The sequence below is a fragment of the Alosa sapidissima genome, chromosome 24, assembly GCF_018492685.1.
Source record: "Alosa sapidissima isolate fAloSap1 chromosome 24, fAloSap1.pri, whole genome shotgun sequence".
NCBI lineage: Eukaryota > Metazoa > Chordata > Actinopteri > Clupeiformes > Clupeidae > Alosa > Alosa sapidissima.
Window position 1 is genome coordinate 17,901,943 of NC_055980.1, and position 21,881 is coordinate 17,923,823.

Consider the following 21,881-nt stretch of genomic DNA (forward strand, 5'->3'; position numbering starts at 1 on the left):
TTCAATCAACCAATCACTGGATCGATCAATTCTATTGATGAATCATTTAATGGTTCGACCCCACTCCATCCCTGCACTCACAGCTCTGGATGTCGGCAGAGTAGGCCTTCACGTTCATGACTCCCATGATCCCCTTGCGGAGGACAACACTGTTTCCTCCATCTCTCTTCCGCATCCGGAACACAGATTTAGTTCTCCAGTCAGACACAAACAGGTGGTCTGAAAAGATAGGAATGAGGGAGAAGGTATTGCAGAGAGAATGAGCAGGAGTCATCTGATGTGTTTAAATCATCGCTATCAAAGATACAATATACATACACAGATAGGGAAAAACTACATACACAGTTAGGCCTCAGTCTTAATGTAAGTGCACACACACACACACACACACACACACACACACAAGAGGGAAGAGGGAGGGAGGGAAACATTGTAAGAGTGCGAAAGATAAAGATTTCAATGTTTTTAGCTTCAACAAAATCATGAATATGAATACAGGTCTGAGTGGGGTTTTTTTTAAATCTTTGAATCCTTGACTTTTCATATATTTAAAAAAGTGCCTCTCACCTAAGTGTATGGTGAGGGAGAAGGGCTGTGTGATCTGGCCGATGTTGGAGAAGGCCTGGCGGTCCGAGCCGTCCATGCCCACAAACTCGATGCGGTCCAGCAGAGCGTCCACCCAGTAGAGTCTGTCCATCCTGAAACACAGCAGTCGCAGCCAGAGTGGGTTCAGAGAGGGTTCGGTTCAGAGTGGGTTCAGAGTGGGTTCAGAGTGGGTTCATAGTGGGTTCAGAGTGGGTTCATAGTGGGTTCATAGTGGGTTCATAGTGGGTTTAGAATGGGTTCATAGTGGGTTCAGAGTGGGTTCATAGTGGGTTCAGAGTGGGTTCAGAGTGGGTTCATAGTGGGTTTAGAATGGGTTCATAGTGGGTTCAGAGTAGGTCTAGAGTGGGTTCATAGTGGGTTTATAGTGGGTTCATAGTGGGTTTAGAATGGGTTCATAGTGGGTTCAGAGTGGGTTCATAGTGGGTTCAGAGTGGGTTCAGAGTGGGTTCAGAGTGGGTTCATAGTGGGTTTAGAATGGGTTCATAGTGGGTTCAGAGTAGGTCTAGAGTGGGTTCATAGTGGGTTTATAGTGGATTCATAGTGGGTTCAGAATGGGTTCCGAATGGGTTCATAGTGGGTCTAGAGTGGGTTCATAGTGGGTTCAGAGTAGGTCTAGAGTGGGTTCATAGTGGGTTCAGAGTGGGTTCATAGTGGATCTAGAGTGGGTTCAGAATGGGTTCATAGTGGGTTTATAGTGGATTCATAGTGGATCTAGAGTGGGTTCAGAATGGGTTCAGAGTAGGTCTAGAGTGGGTTCATAGTGGGTTTATAGTGGATTCATAGTGGGTTCAGAATGGGTTCCGAATGGGTTCATAGTGGGTCTAGAGTGGGTTCATAGTGGGTTCAGAGTGGGTCTAGAGTGGGTTCATAGTGGGTTTATAGTGGGTTCATAGTGGATCTAGAGTGGGTTCAGACACTCCCACTCACCTCACACTGGAACTGAACTCAATCACTGTGCTGAAGGGATAATGGGATAGCTGAGACCCTTGGTCAGTTCACTGCAATGTGACGTTAAATCACTGTGTCTTCATCATCATCATCATCATCATAACAATGACCATTATAATAGAATCCATAGAATCGATCCATCCATGTCCACAGGGGCACAGGTTCGAGTCCGGCCTGAGGTCATTTCCCTAACCCACTCACTCCCCATCTCTCTCTGGCACTCATTTCCTGTCATCTCCTCACTGTACTGTCAAATAAAGACTAAAAAAAAGTCCATAAATATAACTTAAAAAGGATTAAAAGCCTGTACATGTAGTCGATGGCGAGCCCATTGGGCCAGCCCAGGGTGGTGTTGATGAGTGGGACGGCATTGCTGCCGTCTGTGTAGGCTCGGGTGATCACCGCAGGACGGTACCAGTCCGACCAGAACAGCAATCTACATGGGGAACAGACACACAGACACAAAAAGCAGCGTACACCACTGTGTCATACCTTTGTAATATTTGAAAATATACACTGCTCAAAAAAATTAGGAGAACACTTACAGTTTTTCACAATTGTTAAAACACATTTTTTGAAACATTCCACCCTTTTCTCCATTCTCAAACTACATTCACAGAATGAATGACAGTTCTTAGAAAATAAAACACTCGCCTCAAAAGTTTTACTTGTGATCAGAACCAAACAGTGTCAGAGTACCAATCCAGTGTATGATTGAAGATTTCCCTTAATTTTTTTGAGCAGTATATTTCTGTTGTTGTTTATTTTTCTCTCTATTACCCTGCGCTGGGGTGAATCGCAATGCCGCGGGGGTTCTTCAGTTGCTCCACGATTTCCCGTCTAGATCCATCCGTCACTTTGTAGGCCGAGACGGATCGGTAGGTGCTGGACGTCCAGAAAAGAACCTTGGAGGTCCAGTCGTAGGCCATGGACTCTACCGTTCCCACGCGGAACCCTGTCAGAATCTGCTGGTCTGTGTTAAAAAATTACGATAGATAGATAGATAGATAGATAGATAGATAGAGATGTTTTTGAATTATATAGTAAAGCACTGCATCTTGCTCATCATATGTTATGGCTTTGAAATATCAGCTAAACACACTCTTCATAGATTCATACATATGTACATACATGAATAACATACTGGACCACATACCATGAATACTAGACTACATCCATAATATACATAACATACATAAAACATGCATAACATAAAACTTCCAATGAGCACATATTTAGGCATGCTTTCATTATATATCTTTACTGGTGTTTATTGGAGACACAGCGATAATGTGTTTATTTCACCTTAAGCTCAAGCTTCTACAAGGACACCTACTGGTAGCCTAGCGGAACTGATCCCCAACAAAAGTCAGGTAACACACTGGCTAAAATAGTACTTGCAAAATCATTTAATTCACAAATCCAAATTGACAATGCTAGGCTATGCCATAATGGTAAAATTAGAAGAAACTTACTTAGGCCTCAAGTATGCACATTATACACAATACACATTTGACATCAATCTAACAAATTTAATGTCAATCCCAATCTACTGCTACCCTCATTTAATCAACAGTTAACTGTACTGCACTCCTTGTTTATCTGGGCAAACGTACGTGTTCCATTGACGGCACCCTTGTAGATGATGGCCCTGCTGCGGTCGTTGTAGAACACGGCCTCCTCGCTGGCATCGTACTCCACGCCCGAGGCGCTGAAGGTGACCCCCAGACCGGTCAGGGGAAGTGTGACGTCCTCCTGCATGGATATGTTCAGGGGGATCCCCCGCACCGCATACGATGTCGCCACCAACAGGAAGTCACGCACCTCTGCAAAAATAATGTTGTTTTTTTCACAGTAAACTGAAGCAGACAGAAATGTCTGGGGCCCTCATTTAAATTGCAGGCAAGGTGATTTTGCCAGTTTATTAGATTAGTTTATTTAGACTTTAGACTTTGCCCATCATTTAAAATAGAGCCCCAGGTGAGGTTCAAAGAGAACAGAAAAAAGCTGACAGAACTTAAAGGAGAAGGACACCTCTCCAAAAGTTTCATTATTGACCAGAAGTTCTTTGTAAGCATCTGTTCAAGTTAGGTATCATTATCCTCACCTGACTCTTGTGTGAATCCCTTTACAGTGAGTTATAGACTCATTCAAATAAAGTACCAACAATTTTATTTATGACATGTTGTACAATGCCTCTCTCTTCACTATACAGACTAAACGTGAGTGAAATAGGCTCTGTCTCTCACTGAAACAGGTGCGGAGGTCAGGCTGGAGGTCGTAACCCAGGCGACACTTGCAGCGGTAGCCCAGTCCATCGTTGTCGGTGCGGTGGCTCAGCACACAGATGTGCTGGCAGCCGCCATTGTGCCGGCCACACGGGTTCTGCACTGTAGTGAACGGCAGGAGGTGGGTGAGGATCCATAACGCACTGTGTGTTTATCATTTACTTTTATGCTTCGTTTTTAATTGAAAATATTATGTTACAGTATCAAGATTGCAGATTTTGGTTAGCATTTTTGCCAATCGAGCCTATGAACAACAAAATGTGTGGAACCATTCGCAATGCCGTGAATGAAGAGACATATTTTGACACAGCTTTTGCACAGTAAGATAATGAGATAATTTGAGATATTGAGACACAAGCAGCAGCATCCTCATTTGGGTTTGATTCCAACCCATTTGATTAATTTCCTAACTCAACTCCAGTCCCTCTTTCCCACTCATGTCCTGTCAATCTCTAGTCCTATCACAACTATCAAAAATATGCAAAAATCCCATCCCCCATAACTAAAATAAAATAGTGGCATTAAGATTATTCAGGTTTATTCGGTATATATTTTTTTTTTTATCAGTTCCTTACCCACAGGTTGCAGGGTAGAGTGAGAGACCACAATGTGCCCAGGTTTGTCTGCCGTCCGGAACAGGAGCGTGGGGTCACTGCCGTTGAAGCGGTTGGTGCGGATGACACCCATCTTAGTCCAGTCGGTGAAGAAGGCGTGATTCTCAAAGACAGACAGGCCAAATGGATGAGGGACCTGATAGCCTCCATTCAACACAATTTTCCTTTAAGGAGATTGGTGATATTATTATTACTTATCATTATAACATTATTAAGACTATAATTTATGACAAATATTGAGTGACCAATAGTAACGGACTACATGCTCTTCATACATTTGATAAAGTGTATCATAATGTATCAGCCAAGGGCATGTGCTGAGGCTTGTTGTAGCTCTAGCTTGAGTTGATGAGAAGATATTAATTTGTACAGTAGTAAAAAAAATCCATCAGTAACTACATCCTTAATGAAAATCTATAAACAACTAAGATTAGAAAAAAACATTACATCCAAGGCCATATCTTATATACACTACCAGTCAAAAGTTACTTAGAAATTACTTAGAAGACACTTAGAAATTTCCATTCTACTCCATTATAGAAAGAATACCAGCAGTTTTCAGGTTACATTATGTGCTTACATAATTGCAAAAGGGTTCTCAACTGTTGTAGAAAGAAATGGCTGATCTTTAATGCAATTGAATTGCCTGTTATCAGCAACCAATCATCCAACGTTGCAAAGGCACATTCTGTTTACTAATCTGATATCTTTTAAAAAGCTAACTAAGAAAACATTGGGGAAACCTTTTGCAATTATGTAAGCACGTGATGTAATCTGAAAACTGCTGCCCTGAGTAAAAAACCAATGCAAATGCGGACAGCTGTGCCCCACTGGTTAGCAATCTGGACTTGTAACCGGAGGGTTGCCGGTTCGAGCCCCGACCAGTGGGCCGCGGCTGAAGAGCCCTTGAGCAAGGCACCTAAGCTTCACCTCACTGTGTGTTCACTGTGTGCTGTTTGTGTTTCACTAATTCACCGATTGGGTTAAATGCAGAGACCAAATTTCCCTCATGGGATCAAAAAAAGTATATATATATATATATATAAATGATCTCAGTTGGTATTCTGTCTATAATGGAGCAGAATGGTAATTTCTAAGTGTCTCCAAACTTTTGACTGGTAGTGTATACAGTATATCTTAATAAGTTCACTCACATCATCCTTAATTTTGTCTCTGCCTACCTGTCCAGGCCGCTGTAGGTAACAGTCTGTACCATGTTGAAGTGCTCGTCTGTCCAGTACACCCTTTTGGTCACCAGGTCCAGGGTAACACCACTCGGATTGCCAACCCTCGTCTTCACCAGCTCAAATCGATTGCTGCCGTCCATGAAGGCACGCTCCAGTTTCATGTCGTTGTCACCATAGCCTATGATGTCTGTGAAGAACATGTACCTGGACAGGGGACAGAGGAAAGCTCACGTTAGTAATGTTGTGTTGTATGTGTAAGAGGGAGAGAGAGAAGGTCTGCACGATGTAGAACAGTCAACAACAGTCTCAACTCAAACTTTGTCAGACCAAGGATCACTTAGCCAATAAAAAATTAAAAAAAACTCACGGACCACCTACTGTAGCTAAAAAAAGACCTACTTTAACAGTATATTACACAATAGGCCTACTCACTGAACCACCTTGCTCATTGTCTTTGCACCTTGCTTATTGTGTCAGAGGATTCATGTGATTTAAACTGGCATAGCTTAGGCAGTGTTGCAGAACTGTTTGGATTTACATACAAGTTGGTTCAATATTGCAAACAACTCATCTATATTATATTTTATCATGTCTGCTCACAGACCACTTAGGATACAGTAGCTGCTCACAGGCCACTTAGGATACAGTAGCTTGCGAACCACCAGTTGTCCCCGGACCACACTTTGAGAAACACTGATGTAGAGGCTCCAAAAATATACTTTATTTATCTCTAAAAAACAGGCAACGTTTTGTTCGCACAGAATCTTCGTCAGGCCCTTCGTCCTACACACTGAGGACACTGCACTCACCCGACCGTGGGGTCCAGGGCCAGGCCATGTGGGTTCTCCAGGTTTTCAGCCACCAGGGTGACGCGGTTGCTGCCGTCGAAGTTGCACACATCGATGCGCTCCACTCGTGCCTCCAGCACGTACAGCTTGAAGTTGATCCAGTCCACGGCGATGTTCTGGACACTGTGCACGGCCTCGGTCAGAACCTCCTGCTGATCGCTCCCATCAAAATTTATAGAGAAGACCTGAGGATAGGGAAGAGGCATAACGTTTATGAAATGTGTGTGTGTGTGTGTGTGTGTGTGTGTGTGTGTGTGCGTGTGTGTGTGTGTGTGTGTGTGTGTGTGCGTGTGTGTGTCACATTCTATGTCAAGCTCAGTAAAGCACACACTGACTGGGTAACGAAATGTAGGCCTTTTACACTAAACTATAGTGGCCTGTGTGTACAAGTGTATAAATGCATGACATTATGGGATGAAATGGAGGCTGCTCTTTCCCTAAAGTGTTAATAATAACCATAAAATAATACATTTGTAATAATGATGCCAACCTTCTGAACATTTGTGTCAGACCAAAAGGCCCGATGACTGTGCCAGTGGTAGGCTACGCCGACAGCATAACCTTTGCCCGGTGACTGGACCAGAGTTCTGATGAACCGCCCATGAATATCCGCCATCCTGACATCACGGCCGTCGGTGAAGATTAGCTGAGGAAGTCCCTCTACACAGAAAAGGGAAATTTATTATGGAATTGCTGACACTGATGAGGAAGCCATTGATTAAAAATACATAGTAAGAAAAAAAAGGTCAAAGAACTAAAGTGACTGGTGCTTAGTAATCAACATTTAACTACTCCGGTAACTAATAAACAGTTAACTTATAACTCCACTTAGAGTTAAAGATGATATATAAAGCCTTTCCAGTCATTATTTATTGTAAATTAAACTGTAGTGGCTCACTTATTTGTGGGTGTGGTGTATACCTGACACATTGGCCTTGCACATGTGACCTTGTTCCAGGAAGTACCCGTCAGCACAGCTACAACGGTGCGACCCTGGACGGTCCTCGCAGAAGTGGTCACAGATTCCCCAGATGTTGCAGTCATTATAATCTGGAGCAAGACAACAGACGGCTTTATCATTACAAAGTTGATGTGTGCTGCGTCTAAACTGTCATGAAGATTTGACATAACCTGGCTAATCTAACCAACTGGCAGAACATCAGTGGAAACCACATTAGTACTAGTGTCAATTTCATTTCTCTCAACAGACATTAAAGGAAGGAGCTATGTGGAATTATGCAGGATGGATTATGGGTAGGATTTTGTCATGACGGATGGTTGTGAATGTGTGCCCATTCATAATGTATTTTTGATTTACTCTACGTGTATGTCCTGTGATGTCTGTTGTATTGTGGCTGTGGCATCCTTGACCTTTTATCCGAAACACATTTCTCCCTTGGGAGATAACCTAGTAACCTTGACCTTGAGGACTGGCATAACATTCCTCAACCATCTAAAATACCCATGCTTGACATTGAATAGGCTATGCTTTCGTCAATTAACCAACTTGATAGTCAAACTGAATGACAGAATATAGAATACATTCTCTCTCCTGCACTCACCCACACACGTACGACTGTCATTGGCCACGATGTAGCCATCGGGGCAGTAGCAGGCTCCTCCCTGTGGGGTGGCATGGCAACGGTACTCGCAACTGAGAGCAGAGCACTGCTGAAGACCTGAGAAAGAGAAAAGTTAATCAGAGAGAAACTACCCACACAGCCACAATAGTCAATTTATGTGGGAATAAAATAGCAGAGAACATACGAAATGCTAAATGAATGTGCTAAATGAATTTGCTTTCTTGGATAGGTAATACGCAATAAAACGTTTAACTCTGCTTCAATGTTATTAATGCTACTGAAAAAGACTTGTATGAATCTTGTATGAAAGGAGCTCATTTATTTGATGACAATTCATCAAATAAATGAGGTCATGGATTATGGTTTCTGTCACACACTCAGATAATCAGTAATAGTAGTTGGGGATGAGAAACTTCTTGGTGGGCAGATTATTATAGACTAGAGTCACATCCTGTATGGGAACACTTTACTTGAAGGTTTCTACATAAAAGTCACATGACACGGTCATAACTCTGACACGAACACTAACCCTAACCCAATCATGACAGCAACCGAACAACCGAATGACACTTTAGAGTGACAGAAGCGTTAAAGCATAAACGTTTATGACTTGTTTGTAATGTTTACAGTGTCATGTCACTCTTATGTAGATACCTTGTGTTACCGAAAACTGCACTGAAACCAGGGGCGCCGGAACGAGTTTAAAAGTGCAGAGGCAAGATAACGACCCCCCCCCCCCCCCCAAAAAAAAAAAAATCGCCTGCTGTATTTTGTCTTTCTTGCGCAAACAAAATGTGTGCGTTCGTAATAGCCTGCGTAGTTCTTCTTCATTCTTCACTGGAGATTCTTTCTCTAGACTACTCGTAGCTGAGCAGAGTTGGGTGCAACGGGTCAGTAATCACATTACAGTTCCTACAGTGTGCGAGCAAAGATATTCAGAATTCTGGTGAGGGCGACACGAATAACTAAAACTCATCGGAGAAGGCTATTACCTTACTACTGAGCGGGAAACAGTGCACAACTAACTAATGACTAGTCTGATGTCAATCACACCACAAATTGATTCCATAAAAATAACAGGGTGTTACAAGCTAGGACTGCCACTGTTTTCAGTGTGAAGAAGAGCATCTAGGCTATTAATGACAGAAGGAACGCAACTGGCAAACGCACTTCACTCAAAGCAGTTCAATGTTTCGCAAGTTGTGTGCATGTCACCATTCAACTTTTATGAAGGAATGTGTGCGAGCTGGGCAGCAACGCTTCCATAAAGCAATTCGAACTTGCACAATTTTTAAAAGCACTAGGAAGTGCCGTGTTCATTAACTTTTGAAGGCAGATTAGCTATCTGTAAGAAATGCCTGGTAGGCCTACAGCGCAACTTGGTTTGGACTAGATTATGCTACCTAATGTTTCACAACTGTAATTAATTAAATAATAAATAAAAGGGGACGATATCTATAATGTCCATAGAAACATTTCAACAAAGTAGCCTAGTGTAACTTGTTAATCCTCATAGAGAGTAAAGAAGTAGCCTAATGCAATAGATTTTTTTTTTTACAGTAGCGAGTAATGTGTAGGCCTAATACATTACTTTTTTGTAATGACCACATGATAGGACCACAAACGCATTTGGCAGGGGTTCAGCCCCGCATGTAATTTCAAAAGTGGACAGACAAAGCCTATGTTATTTGAAGTTAAACAAAACATAGGGCCTACCGTATTTGAGTGCGGTTCATGACGCTGCTTATCAAAGTAGACGCAGCAGGTCTCTTTCAAAATGTCCTGTTACAATTGCAGCTGCTTCCGATTATGTTGAATATTTAGAAAGTAGCTTACATGACGGCATTTTTGAGCTTCTGGTAGTAACTTGCTAATTAACTAAGCGGGGGAAAAAAGATGAAGACAATGAGTAAAGGGCGAGGCTATGAGGAATTGTGTCTTGTTGCTGTAAAGGAGAACGCGAGAATGACTGCCGCTGACCCACGTAGGCTCACAAGTAAGAAGCATAAATCACCCTTAAACTGCATTAAGATGTCCACACGAAATGCAGCCTCCTTTTTGTCAGCAGAAGTTCGCATCAGCAAATGTGGTTTTGGGAAACGGGGACACAGAAAATAAAAATAAATAGGTTACCCTGGTCTATTTGAACATTGCTGGTAATCTTAAGTGATATCATACAAACCTTGCGAAGGCTTGGTAGATTAGGCTACATGTTTCGGGTATATCATTTATTAATTATATTAATTACATTATTAATATTATATATTATATTACATATTAATTTAATCTCATGTCGCGCAATAGGCTTAATGTGGTTATCCAACAGATTCATAACTTCAATAATTGCTCACAATTAATATGGACCCTTTCATCGATAAAAACAAAAACAATGCGTGAACGTTCTATTTGGGCCCCAATCTACTTCCTCTGCATTAAGATAACATATGGAATGTTAAAACGGAAGTCTTGTGGGGCCAACTATGATGCTGATAATGGAACTCTCTTGAAAGGGTCCATAGGCTAATGACAACCACTGCCTCTGGAGAATAAACAAACAGTAGGCCTAGGCCGCAGATACATTGAAAGCACAATTTGAAGCCATCCCGAGGTGACAGCTGGAGCTGTAGAGTTGGAGTCTCCGATGCACAGGAGGACATTACGCTTAACTCAGGAACTTTACAATACAATCAATCATACCAGACCTGAATAAATGTTATTGTATTTGGCTACATTTCAAATCCATCCCTCCACACATGTTGCATTGATTGAGAATGAACGTCTCAAAGTGAAGCGCTGTCTGCTCCCTGGGGGTGTTGCCTGGGCGCTCTGCCGGTGTTTTGCTCATCGGTTTTGACCCATGGGCAGAAAGTTTAAGGCTATATTAGACGCGGGCTACTACCGCTATACTGGTTCACACCTCTCTCCGTTTTTTGCGCGGAGTTTTTTTTTTTTTTTCGTGGATGATTTTGTTTATTAAAAGATATTTTGAGCCAAAAGTGAGGGGCCCCCCGGCCACTGTGCTTCCGGTGCCTATGACTGAAACACTGGCAAAAATCCCAACCACTGCGACCAGGTTTACTGGCAGCAAAACGTGACAGAAAACAATAAAATGATGCTACTGTGTCATAAAATGTGACTCAGAGTTAATGTGAAGGTCACAATGGAATTGCACTCAATTACATTTCTGTAAAAGACTGCAATGAGCTTCTCAGTGTTCCCTGTGCTCAGCACCTTGTGTTAAAGTTGACCGGGGTGGGGGGGTCATTCATTCCGACCTAAGGATCTCCAGTAGCCTAGAAATCTAGCGGCAGCCAATTACATTTACTGCCAGGGCTAGTCTAGCAACTCTCCGTTGGCTTGTGAGCTCCAGAAATCGAAACTTAATCAGGCAAATGAAATCGTGTATAGAGTCGTTAGGTGGGCTTAACATAATGATTGATGGCAGAGTTGCAACGTTTGGCTTGAATTCCCTGCTACTTGAAAACAAATAAGATGGTTGTTGCTGCTGGCGAACAGTGTGACACGAGTTAAGCTTTTATTAAGTTGCCAAACGTTTGAACTAGCCAACTAGCTCCGCTGGTGGGAAACGCATGGGACTCGATCATAGCGCTGCCGCTGTCCTATTGCGTGCAGAGGGAATTTGAAAGACAACTGATTATCCCGCCCCTCGGACTGAGCACTGCGAACGGTGAGTACCCAGACCCTACATTTTAATGTGGATCTGGCTCGTCAGGCTAGATCTCCAGGGACAATGCCCCTTGTAATATAATTGTCATGGCTAAGTCGTTTTGGATAAAAGCATCTGCTAAATGAATAAATGTAAAGGTTGTTGATTGGCCAATGACCAATGTGGTAAATACACCTACTGTGTAGACGTAGCCTAGAAATCTAGACGCGCCCCTAGGCCAGGGCTACATTTTAATGTGGGTCTGGCTCGTCAGGCTAGTGTAGACGGTGAGTTGGTGGGGAACAGGAACAGAACGAATCCTAAATGACTCAGGGGGCCCAGCACTGCACATGAACCCTGGGTATGTTGACATACACTGTGTAGTGCAGTTAAATATAGCATTTACAATATAGAAAGTATACAGATACCACTCTGGAGCTTTAGTGGAAGATATTTGTTATTAGAAAATATATAGTGAACCCACTGCCCAGCTTCGGACATAGCATGCTATATAGATTAGATTTTTGGAGATAAGTAAGTATAAGTATATATACTCTTTTGATCCCGTGAGGAAAATTTGGTCTCTGCATTTATCCCAATCCAAGAATTAGTGAAACACACTCAGCACACACAGTGAGGTGAAGCACACACTAATCCCGGCGCAGTGAGCTGCCTGCAACAACAGCGGCACTCGGGGAGCAGTGAGGGGTTAGGTGCCTTGCTCAAGGGCACTTCAGCCGTGCCTACTGTTTTTTTTAGTTGCACCACCCAGGACATGTGAGCTGTGTGTGTGTGTGGGGGGGGGGGGGGGTATTAGGGCGGGGTATTAGGAGGAACTCACCACAGGTCAGCTGGGCTGTGCTGTTGGCTTCGTCTGTGCCACCGGGGCAGTCAGGACGGCCGTCGCACACTTTGCTGATGGCCACGCAGGTAGGCGAGTCCGGGCACGGCCACTCACCGGGGTAACAGTCTCTCACATGACCATCTGGGAATCAGATTTCACACACACCATTCAAAGACGCCCACACGAAAAACACAAGTTAGTTTTCACGAGTTTTCGTGACTGAATTTCTAAAAAGCTCCTGTAAAAAAAGTTAACAAGGGCAAAGTTCAAGCGTCCAGCTCATTGTCTGCTGAGGTTGGCATGAAATAAATTGGGCTACGCTGTCAACACAGTGAAGTCTGAACTTCTAAACAGACAGCACGCGTCAATGCACCTTATGGTGTCCACGACATTAGTGTGAAATTGCGATGTGAAAGAACTACTCACCACATCCCTTTTCATCGCTGTAGTCTCCGCAGTCATTGAAGGCGTCGCAAACCCAGTCCTGCGGGATGCATCGGCCACTGGTACATGTGAACTGTGACCCGCTGCAGCTCTGATACGCTGTGTTGACATGAATATATAACACTTTATTTATGTTCAATGCATGTCTACCCACCAAAACCATCTTCTACCCACCAAAGCCTACCCACCAAAACCATCTTCATCTCGGTTGAAATGTATAGCATGATCTTTTGACGTTCATTGTAGGCTATGTCTAAAGACCCATGTTGCTCTCATACTCTGTAAATAGCCATTTTACTTTCATTGCATGTCTAAACCCACTTCCTCAGTCTATAAAGTTTGTCTATTCATTTATAGATCAATGACGGTGACAAAGTATCCACCAATTACTGCAACTTCCTTTATTGCTGTCGAAATGAATGTTCAGTGTATGTCTAAAGATCACTAAATGTTGCTGTTAGCTTGATGTCCTCTCTGTCTATAAAGTTTGCCTATTCCCTTTATAGATCAAGTGACGGTGAGAAATGATCTACGGCCTACTCACCGCAACCTTCTTCATCGCTATGGTCACCACAGTCGTCCCAGTGGTCACACACGAATGACATGGGGATGCAGTAGCCATTGGCACACTGGTACTGATGGAGTGGACAGTGCTCCGTTGCTGAGGAGGACATGGTACGAATGGTTAAATCAGCCAATTCAACAGTATCTTTCCTATTTTCACCCTGACATCTGAACTGATAACTTACTGCAGTTGTACTCGTCCGATCCATCTCTGCAGTCCAATAGTCCGTTGCAGTGTTGTGTGTTGTTGTAACAGGCACCATTGGCACACGTTTTCTCTGGACAGCTCGGGTAGTCTGTGTGCAACAAAAGAGTGCTTTACAGAGAATGTTGTTGCTTTCGTTAAAACATTTATATTTACCGCTGGGTAACGGTTCTCATGGTGGCTAAGGTAACATGGCATAAAGTTAAAGCCTTGTTGAATGTAAAAATGCTGGTTACTCTATGTGACTTAAAAAGTGAATGGCATCTTTGTTGGTGGCATAAGCCTAAGATGTATGACAGACTCTTTGGTGAGTTCAAAGTCAAACAAACTCATTAAAAAAGTCTTGTTAAAAAAATGCATAACTTGCATTTGACAATGATACAAGTGAACTTTATGGCTTAATGATGCAAATGTGCACAACAGGCATCGCATAAAGCAAGGAAAAATTACATACTTTAATAAGAACAAGATTGGAACATTTGTCTCAGACAGACCAAATCACTTTACAACTCAGACTGACATGACTAACCTTGCCTGTTGGTAGTAAAATTTCCAAATTATTTTTTTTCCAATCTTTTATCATAATAATATATCTAACTAACTTGAACCCTGTCTACGCATGTGTGTCTGGGTCTGTTAGTGTGTGTGTGTGTGTGTGTGTGTGTGTGTGTGTGTGTGTGTGTGTGTGTGTGTGTTTGTGTGTGTCTCTGTGTGTGTGTGTGTGTGTGTGTCACCCAAGCTACATGAAAATATCATGTAATATGAAAAATATGTAACATGTGAAAACTGGATGTCCCTCATGTCCCTCATGGAACTGTTTATTAAGTTAATCAAATGTTTTTATGTAGCCTTCAACTATATAGACCAAATGAAAAGGTTGAAATAGCAGCTCACTGCAGCTGGTCTCGTCCGAGTTGTCCACGCAGTCTTTCACGTGATCGCACCGGTACTGCTGTGGGATGCACTGGCCCTCCTGACACCTGAACTGGTGTGGACCACATGTCTGGCCATCTGTCGGATAGAGAGAGCGGAAATGAACCCACATCACTGTCTGGACTTCCTGACTAAACAGCAAAAAAAAATCCAACTGTTAAAGTGCAAAACACTTTTACTTTCTACTTCTTTACTCTTTACTGCAGTGCATCATGCACAATTAAAGGTGCAGTCAGTGATTGCGCAGGAAGACAGGTTTGTTTATGTTTATATTTCATTTTTTTTTAATTATTAGCAGACACTTTTGTCCAAAACAACAACATACATTACATTTCAACCAAGGACCAGAGAGGTAGCTCACCCCTACCTCCAGCATTCCCATACAGGGGACAGGTTCCCTCCCCTTTTTTTTACAGAGCTCACAGAATAAGCAGCTAGTGGATCATAAAGATATGATTGCTGAATGTGAAAAAAAATGTTCTGGGAAGATAGGAGAGGGCGAGTGCCGCGTGGGGCCAAATAACTATTTAATAAGATCAGGTGCTCTTCGAGCGCGGACAACAGAAGTTAAGTGACTGTCCTGTATGTAAGCTACTATATGCATGAGGTAGTCAAAGAAACCAAGGCTCACTGATCAAGTTAAAAATCCTTTATTCTAATGGATACGCCTACACGTTTCGACTCGTAAGAGTCTTCATCAGGGCCGTGGATTCCTTGACTGCCTCGTACATAGCTTACATACAGGACAGTCACATTTTGCCTTATAAAAAATGTTATGGGTTTGAAATCGTGTGCAATCACTGACTGCACCTTTTAGTCACAATAATGTTTTTGCATTTTAACAGCTGGTGGTAGATTCCCTTATCTTATCATATTTTGTGTGTGTGTGTGTGTGTGTGTGTGTGTATTGATTTGTGTGTGTGTGCTCAATCCATCCAACTCACTGCAGGCCCTCTGTTCATCTGAGCCATCTATGCAGTCGTTCTCTCCATCACACACAAACGCCAGTGAAATGCATTCGCCCCCCGTCACACACTGGAACTGCTGAGAGCTGCATGAGGCTGCCGCTGCAAACAAAAACACACACACACACTGTGAGTGTTGCCTTTTTCAAAAACACTGTGAGCGTTTTTTCTTTTCTTTCATATTTTACATATGTAAATTATATTACAAGGGACATTCTCCCCAGAGCAACTGGGAGTTTTAAGTGCCTTGCTCAAAAGCACAACGGGAATGATATGTAAATAGACAAAACACTCACATCAAAGCAGGGTGACTTCTTCAGATTTGCGAGTGCTGTCAAATCGATACGGTTTGCTCATATAGTCTAGTGGTGTGGTGGTAAGGTGTCATGCTGCGTTCAAGAGCGTAGTGTGGGTCTACGTCCCGTAGTAGCCTATATTTTAATTTAACGTCTTTAATGGTAAGAGATCGCACAGGGATCGACAATGAGCGGTTGTTTAAGATTAAATTACAATGCCAGACACCTTCAGATATGAGAGACCCCCTCAGGTTTTTGACTTTGTTGCTTTCATGGGAGCCAGTCCTCACTCTATGGGATCTCGGCTCCCTCTGGCTCCCACGTAATTCGAGCCCTGAACCCCAGACTGCTCCTGTCGTGTAGGCTGGCATTTTACAGGGCAGGCTCCACCGTCGATATGTGTGTGTCTGAATGTGTGAATGTGAGCCATGGACTTGTAAAGCGCTTTGAGAGCTCTGATGAATAGAAAAGCTATATCAATTCAGTTCATTTACCATATACCACATGTACCATATACCATGTGTGTGTGTGTGTGTGTGTGTATGAGCAGAAAGCAGTATCAGGGATGTGGCAGTGATGAGTGAAGCCCTGCGACTCACGGCAGTTGAGCTCATCCGAGTCGTCGGTGCAGTCCTTAGTTCCATCGCACCTCCAGTTCTGGTCTATGCACTGGCCGTTAGTACACTGAAACTGTGTGCTGTCACACTGGCCTGTAGTAACACACAGAACCAGTCAGTTAGTCAGTCGGAGCTGTGGAGACTCTTGCCTCAGGAAAATAGCAGATTAGCAAAGGAAAGGTTCACTTTGTGAGTGCAGGTTACTTGTTTGGTAAGGGCAGCCTTAGAGGGTGTTAGACATCACTGACACCTTGTAAAGTAGCACATGTTTGAATGTACACGGCTGTAATAAACTTGAAAGTCAGATTTCAAAAACCATGTTGGTAAGACATCAGACATCAATTTGATAGTCCTCTAAATCAGCGGTCCCCAACCACAAGCGGTAGGGCCTACCGGGCCGTGGGACATTCCTAACCGGGCCGTAGCTTACGACATGAGTTTTAAAAAATGCATACAAACTAAACTCAATTTAATTCGCAATATTGTCACGTTTTTACATGGCATAGGCCTATATGCAGTTGTTTGATTGCACGCATGTTTGCATTTTTCAAGGTCTATTTTCTTACGTCTGTCTGTCCCGCCTTCAACACTTTACATATTGCCTTCAGCGCTGAGCAGCCTTAGGTCAGCTCACTTCACTTGATCAGTTCTTGGCGAACGGTAGTGTCACACAAAGTTAGCTAAACTGCTAGAATGAGCAACAAAAAACAAGCATCTTTAGCAGGTCACTGGCCAGAGTGTTCGAGAGCCGCTGCAGAGATTTCTTACAGAAAAAAAGTCACCGCTGCACATTTTAGTGATGAGGACTGGGTGTCAAAACTCGCTTTTGTGGCATATTCGGGTTGCTTAATTACCTCAACCTGTCACTCCAGGGGAGAATGACGACTGTCTTTAAACTGGCAGATAAAGTAGCTGCATTTAAAGCCAAGCTTGATTTGTGGGGACGAATGGGGACGGGGTGTATTTGATATGTTCCAAACAGTAGTGGGGGTTTTGGGAGAGACTGAGGCAGGGCCCTTTCTCTCGCAGCTGGTGCGCGATCACCTTGTTGCGCTTTCAAATGAGTTTGAGCGTTAGGCTACTTCTCATCCTCCAAAGATCCACGGCAAACCAATGAGTGGGTCCGTAACCCATTTGTCAATATCCCGAATAGTCATAACTTGTCAGCGCAGGAGGAAGAGCAGTTGATCGAAATTGAAAATGACGGTGGTCTTAAGAGTATGAGGAAACCTCTCTGGCGGGTTTTTGGATCAAAACCAAAGCAGAATATCCTGAGATAGCCGTAAAAGCGCTGAAAACGTTGCTACCATTTCCCACCACGTATCTATGCGAGGCCGGGTTTTCTGCAATGACTGCAACTAAGACCAAATTGCGCAATCGACTGGACATTTCAAACAGACTGAGGGACCGTGTCACTGTCTTCCATCACCCCCTGATGGAACCTTCTTGTTGCAGGGAAACAAGCACAGGGCTCCCACTGATTATATTTGTAATGCACGTTTAGTTCCCATGTTTTGTTCCCATAGCCTATTTTGTTAAGCATGTTCACACTTGATAGATGTAGCTTCAAGTTGTTCAATTTTCATAGTTCATATTGTTCAATTTTCACTTCTTCAAGTTCACGTTTTTCACATTTTTAAGAGTTCGTTACCTTCACTGTTAACTGGAGCTAGTTCTTTTCAAGTAATGCATGCACAACACATATGGAACATGGAACCCCCGACCCGCTCCGTGAAAAGACAATGGGAATCAAACCGGGAACCGGGAATCAAACCGGTACATAAAAGGTTGGGGACCCCTGCTCTAAATAAGTTTTTTTTGCTCACAAAAGACTTTTGGATGAAACAGCACATTCAGACTTTATTAATGAGTCGTTACACTTCACCACCATTACAATTCATCTTTCCTAACTCTGGTGGGTTAGGAGTACTAAGTCCGTCCGTTAAGTTTATTAGATATATTTCACAGATGACTATATGCAGGTAGAAATAACAAGGATGAATCAGTAACCGTGTTTATGGGGGTCTGTATGGCTTCCGTTGGCAGCCATTTGAACCCTTTCTCTTGTGATTTGGCCTAGTAAAGGCCTTTTATCTTTTTACATATATGATCGATCTCATGACTAGTCTCAGGCATGTATGGTCTGTAGGGTTTTATAAGCACAGAAGAGGCGATGACATGTTTATCCTAACATGACGTGGAATGTGAGACTAAAATATTGAATTAGTTTGGCAATTGTAGTAAATTTTAGTTAAGTGGTTTAGTTACGATTGACAAATTGCACCATATTAAAGTGATACCATGCCAGTTTAAGTGTGAGTTCAAGTGCATCTATGGTTAAAGGTCAATATGTACTCAGGTGATGAAGTATCTAAACCAATACCTGTCATTGCAAAAGGCAAAGTGTACTAAATCATTTGTTTCAAATCTTCATCGACACACATTAATAGTTAACCTGCTAAAAATGCTTGCATCCTTCCAAAGTCACATAATGACTATGTGAAAACAGTAAAAAAAAGATGTAACAATTGAGCAGTCAACTAAGTAATTAATTTCAATATCCATAAAAAATGATGTCCAGTAAATTATGGCGAGATTGTGAGGTTTTAAGAATCTTAAGGGTTTAGCCACGTACACATTCCTAATCCTATGTACATACATGCATCGTTCCTGTGAAATTTAAAAGGCAATGCAAGGAAGCACAGCAGATTTCAAAGACAGAATGGTTCAGATAAGACAATTTATTGTAAACTGTAAATACTATAGACCCTTTCAACAATAAAAACAAAAACAATGCTTGAACGTTCTATTTGGGCCCCAATCTACTTCCTCTGCATTAAGATAACATATGGAATGTTAAAAAGGAAGTCTTGTGGGGCCAACTATGATGCTGATAATGGAACTCTCTTGAAAGGGTCCATAGAAACATTACACATTAGTTACTTATTAGTTGTTTTTAGTGCTACTACTACTACTGTTCTAATTAAATCACTTTGGATTAAAGCATCAGCCAAGCAACTAAAACCATAACAATAATCATAACCATAGTCCATTCACAGCATGGAGTTCTACTAGAACATGGCACATCTTGTAATACATACCTTTAGTAAGAAGAGGGTTCTGACATAGGATGAAAAAAACAACTATATGTAGCCCCGCAAGGCCCATCTTGGGATCCAGCCGTCTTCCAAGTAGCAATCGATGATAATACTTGTTATAGCAGCAACATCCGCCTAATGAGGAATGCTGTGGTCTGATACACTCAGGCTGTGAACGGGTTTGAGCCGTTTGATCTATGTGTCTGATGGAGAGTGTCTGATCATTTCCTTTGGGGATAGAGTTATATGACCCAAAGCGGACTTACAGTAGCAAACTTAAGCCTGACAGAGGCGAAGAGTAACCTCCAGAATGCAACGTTTTATGGTTTTCTCTTTAACATGACCTTCATCTAAGATTAACTTTTTACTGTCATAAACATCAGCAGGATCCTCTTCATAGTGCTTTTTGTGGGAGCTTGGGCGATTCATCTTCTGTCAAGTCATTATATGAGTGGTGTGTTCTTTTTTGTATGTATAATTTTAGGCCTACTCCTATGAAATCATATTTGAAATTGACTCCATGTTGTAAAGTTGACGCACACAACAATATTTGGTAACGCTTTATAATAAGCAGGGATGTAGCGGAGGCTAAACGCAAGTAAAACGCAGTTCATCCTCTCTCTGAAATTTCAGAAATAGACCTTATCCATCTCTCAAAAGAGTTTATTCACCAATTGCATTCAAAAATCACACTGTATTATCCACATTCACAATATGTACACCTTTTTTAAAAATCCGATACCGCATGGCACAGTCCACCTCACCGAGATCATAAAATTCATAGTTTACCCACCGTTTATTTTACCACTACAGCCCTGATAATAAGGTGCATTAACTATTTACAAGGTATTCATGAATGGTTTGTTAGCTATTTGCTATCAGTAAATTACTCACAAGTAGTTTATAAGTAATTTACACACATATTGTAAATGCTTAATTAATAATTTACAAGGTATTACTAAGCCTTTACTATCATTATATAACATTAAGGCCCTTATAAGCAGTTTTATAAGTCACTCATTTTTAGAAACTACTTGTAAGTATTTTATTTATGTTATCAAGTGATAGTAAAGGGTTACCAAACCATTTAGTAATAGTTTACCAAGCATTTACAATATGTTTGAAGTAAAAACTACTCATGATAGTAGCTAGCTAACAAACCATTAATTAATACCTTGTAAATGGTTAGTTTACACACCTTATTATAAATAATTACCCAATATTTCACTTTTTTTGTGACAAATGTACTATTTTGTGCTATGCTGTCATATCATCTGTTTATTATAAAACTTATGTGAATTGGCCTGACCTTAGCGTCAATGCAAGAACGCTGCAACAATAAATCATTTTTTTAAAAAAGGTACAGAAGACCACAGACGGTCATCACAGATGGCCATATAGCCTTTGCGCAGTGACCTGCTCTGTCAGGGGGCACGGACAGATTTGTCACCCTCACCCAGAGATGGTGGCACCATCACAGCCATTAGCGCTAGAGCCTCCTTACCCCACTACCTCTGTGAGGCTACGTAGTGAGTGAAAAGGAAGGCATCACCGGAGTACACAGATGTTGAAATTGTTTATTTTTTATTTTTGAATGGTGCATTTCCTGCACCGTTCAAAAAAAAAGAGATTAATTCAAAATGAATTTAAAAATAAGCAAAAATAAGCAACTTCAATATCTGTGTACTCCCGTGATCCCTTCTATTTTAATGCATGATCAGTCCTCTCCCGAGAAGCACCAACTACATTTGCTATGACCGACATGTGTGCTCTGCACTGTTAAATAGAAATAGGAGAAATTACATGATTTTTTGCTTGTTTTATACGCAGGTGTTTTTCATAATTGTGGTTTATGTATTGCATTGTGGGAGTATGTGTCCTCACAATCCAGATTTTGGAGCTAGAGACAGGCAGCCATAACAATAAGGAGCTGGACTAGCATGCAGTAGCCTGAAAAGTTGTGGGTTCAATTTCCAGCCTCCACTGTTGCACCTTTGGCCTTTAATTTAACTGTCAAGTGTAAGTAGCTTTGGATAAAAGTGTCTGCTAAATGAATGCTAAATGTAAACATAACCTTTACAACTAATTTGTAAATGTGTTGTAAGGCATAGAAAGTCCTCACTTCAGATGAACTCACAACCACTTGTAACTCCTGAGTTAATCATGAATTATAG

General features: G+C 42.0%; 1 protein-coding gene and 1 long non-coding RNA gene across 2 annotated transcripts in view; one reads left to right on the plus strand and one right to left on the minus strand.

Moving 5' to 3' along the window:
• lrp2b (low density lipoprotein receptor-related protein 2b) overlaps positions 1-19,786 on the minus strand; it is a 67,461-nt gene extending 47,675 nt beyond the window's left edge. The window contains 20 exon segments of the mRNA XM_042084024.1: positions 82-219; positions 568-698; positions 1,865-1,990; positions 2,335-2,527; positions 3,171-3,380; positions 3,804-3,944; positions 4,418-4,620; positions 5,638-5,847; positions 6,453-6,676; positions 6,982-7,151; positions 7,413-7,541; positions 8,054-8,170; positions 12,583-12,726; positions 13,012-13,128; positions 13,574-13,690; positions 13,779-13,889; positions 14,693-14,809; positions 15,676-15,798; positions 16,592-16,702; positions 19,711-19,786. Coding sequence (XP_041939958.1) covers positions 82-219; positions 568-698; positions 1,865-1,990; positions 2,335-2,527; positions 3,171-3,380; positions 3,804-3,944; positions 4,418-4,620; positions 5,638-5,847; positions 6,453-6,676; positions 6,982-7,151; positions 7,413-7,541; positions 8,054-8,170; positions 12,583-12,726; positions 13,012-13,128; positions 13,574-13,690; positions 13,779-13,889; positions 14,693-14,809; positions 15,676-15,798; positions 16,592-16,702; positions 19,711-19,777 — 2,899 coding nt within the window. The 5' untranslated portion in view covers positions 19,778-19,786.
• Positions 8,862-21,881, plus strand: part of LOC121700789 — a 34,745-nt gene continuing 21,725 nt past the window's right edge. The window contains exons 1-2 of the long non-coding RNA XR_006027285.1: positions 8,862-8,964; positions 13,536-13,704. This is a non-coding gene — a long non-coding RNA (uncharacterized LOC121700789). The remainder of the gene's footprint in view (positions 8,965-13,535; positions 13,705-21,881) is intronic.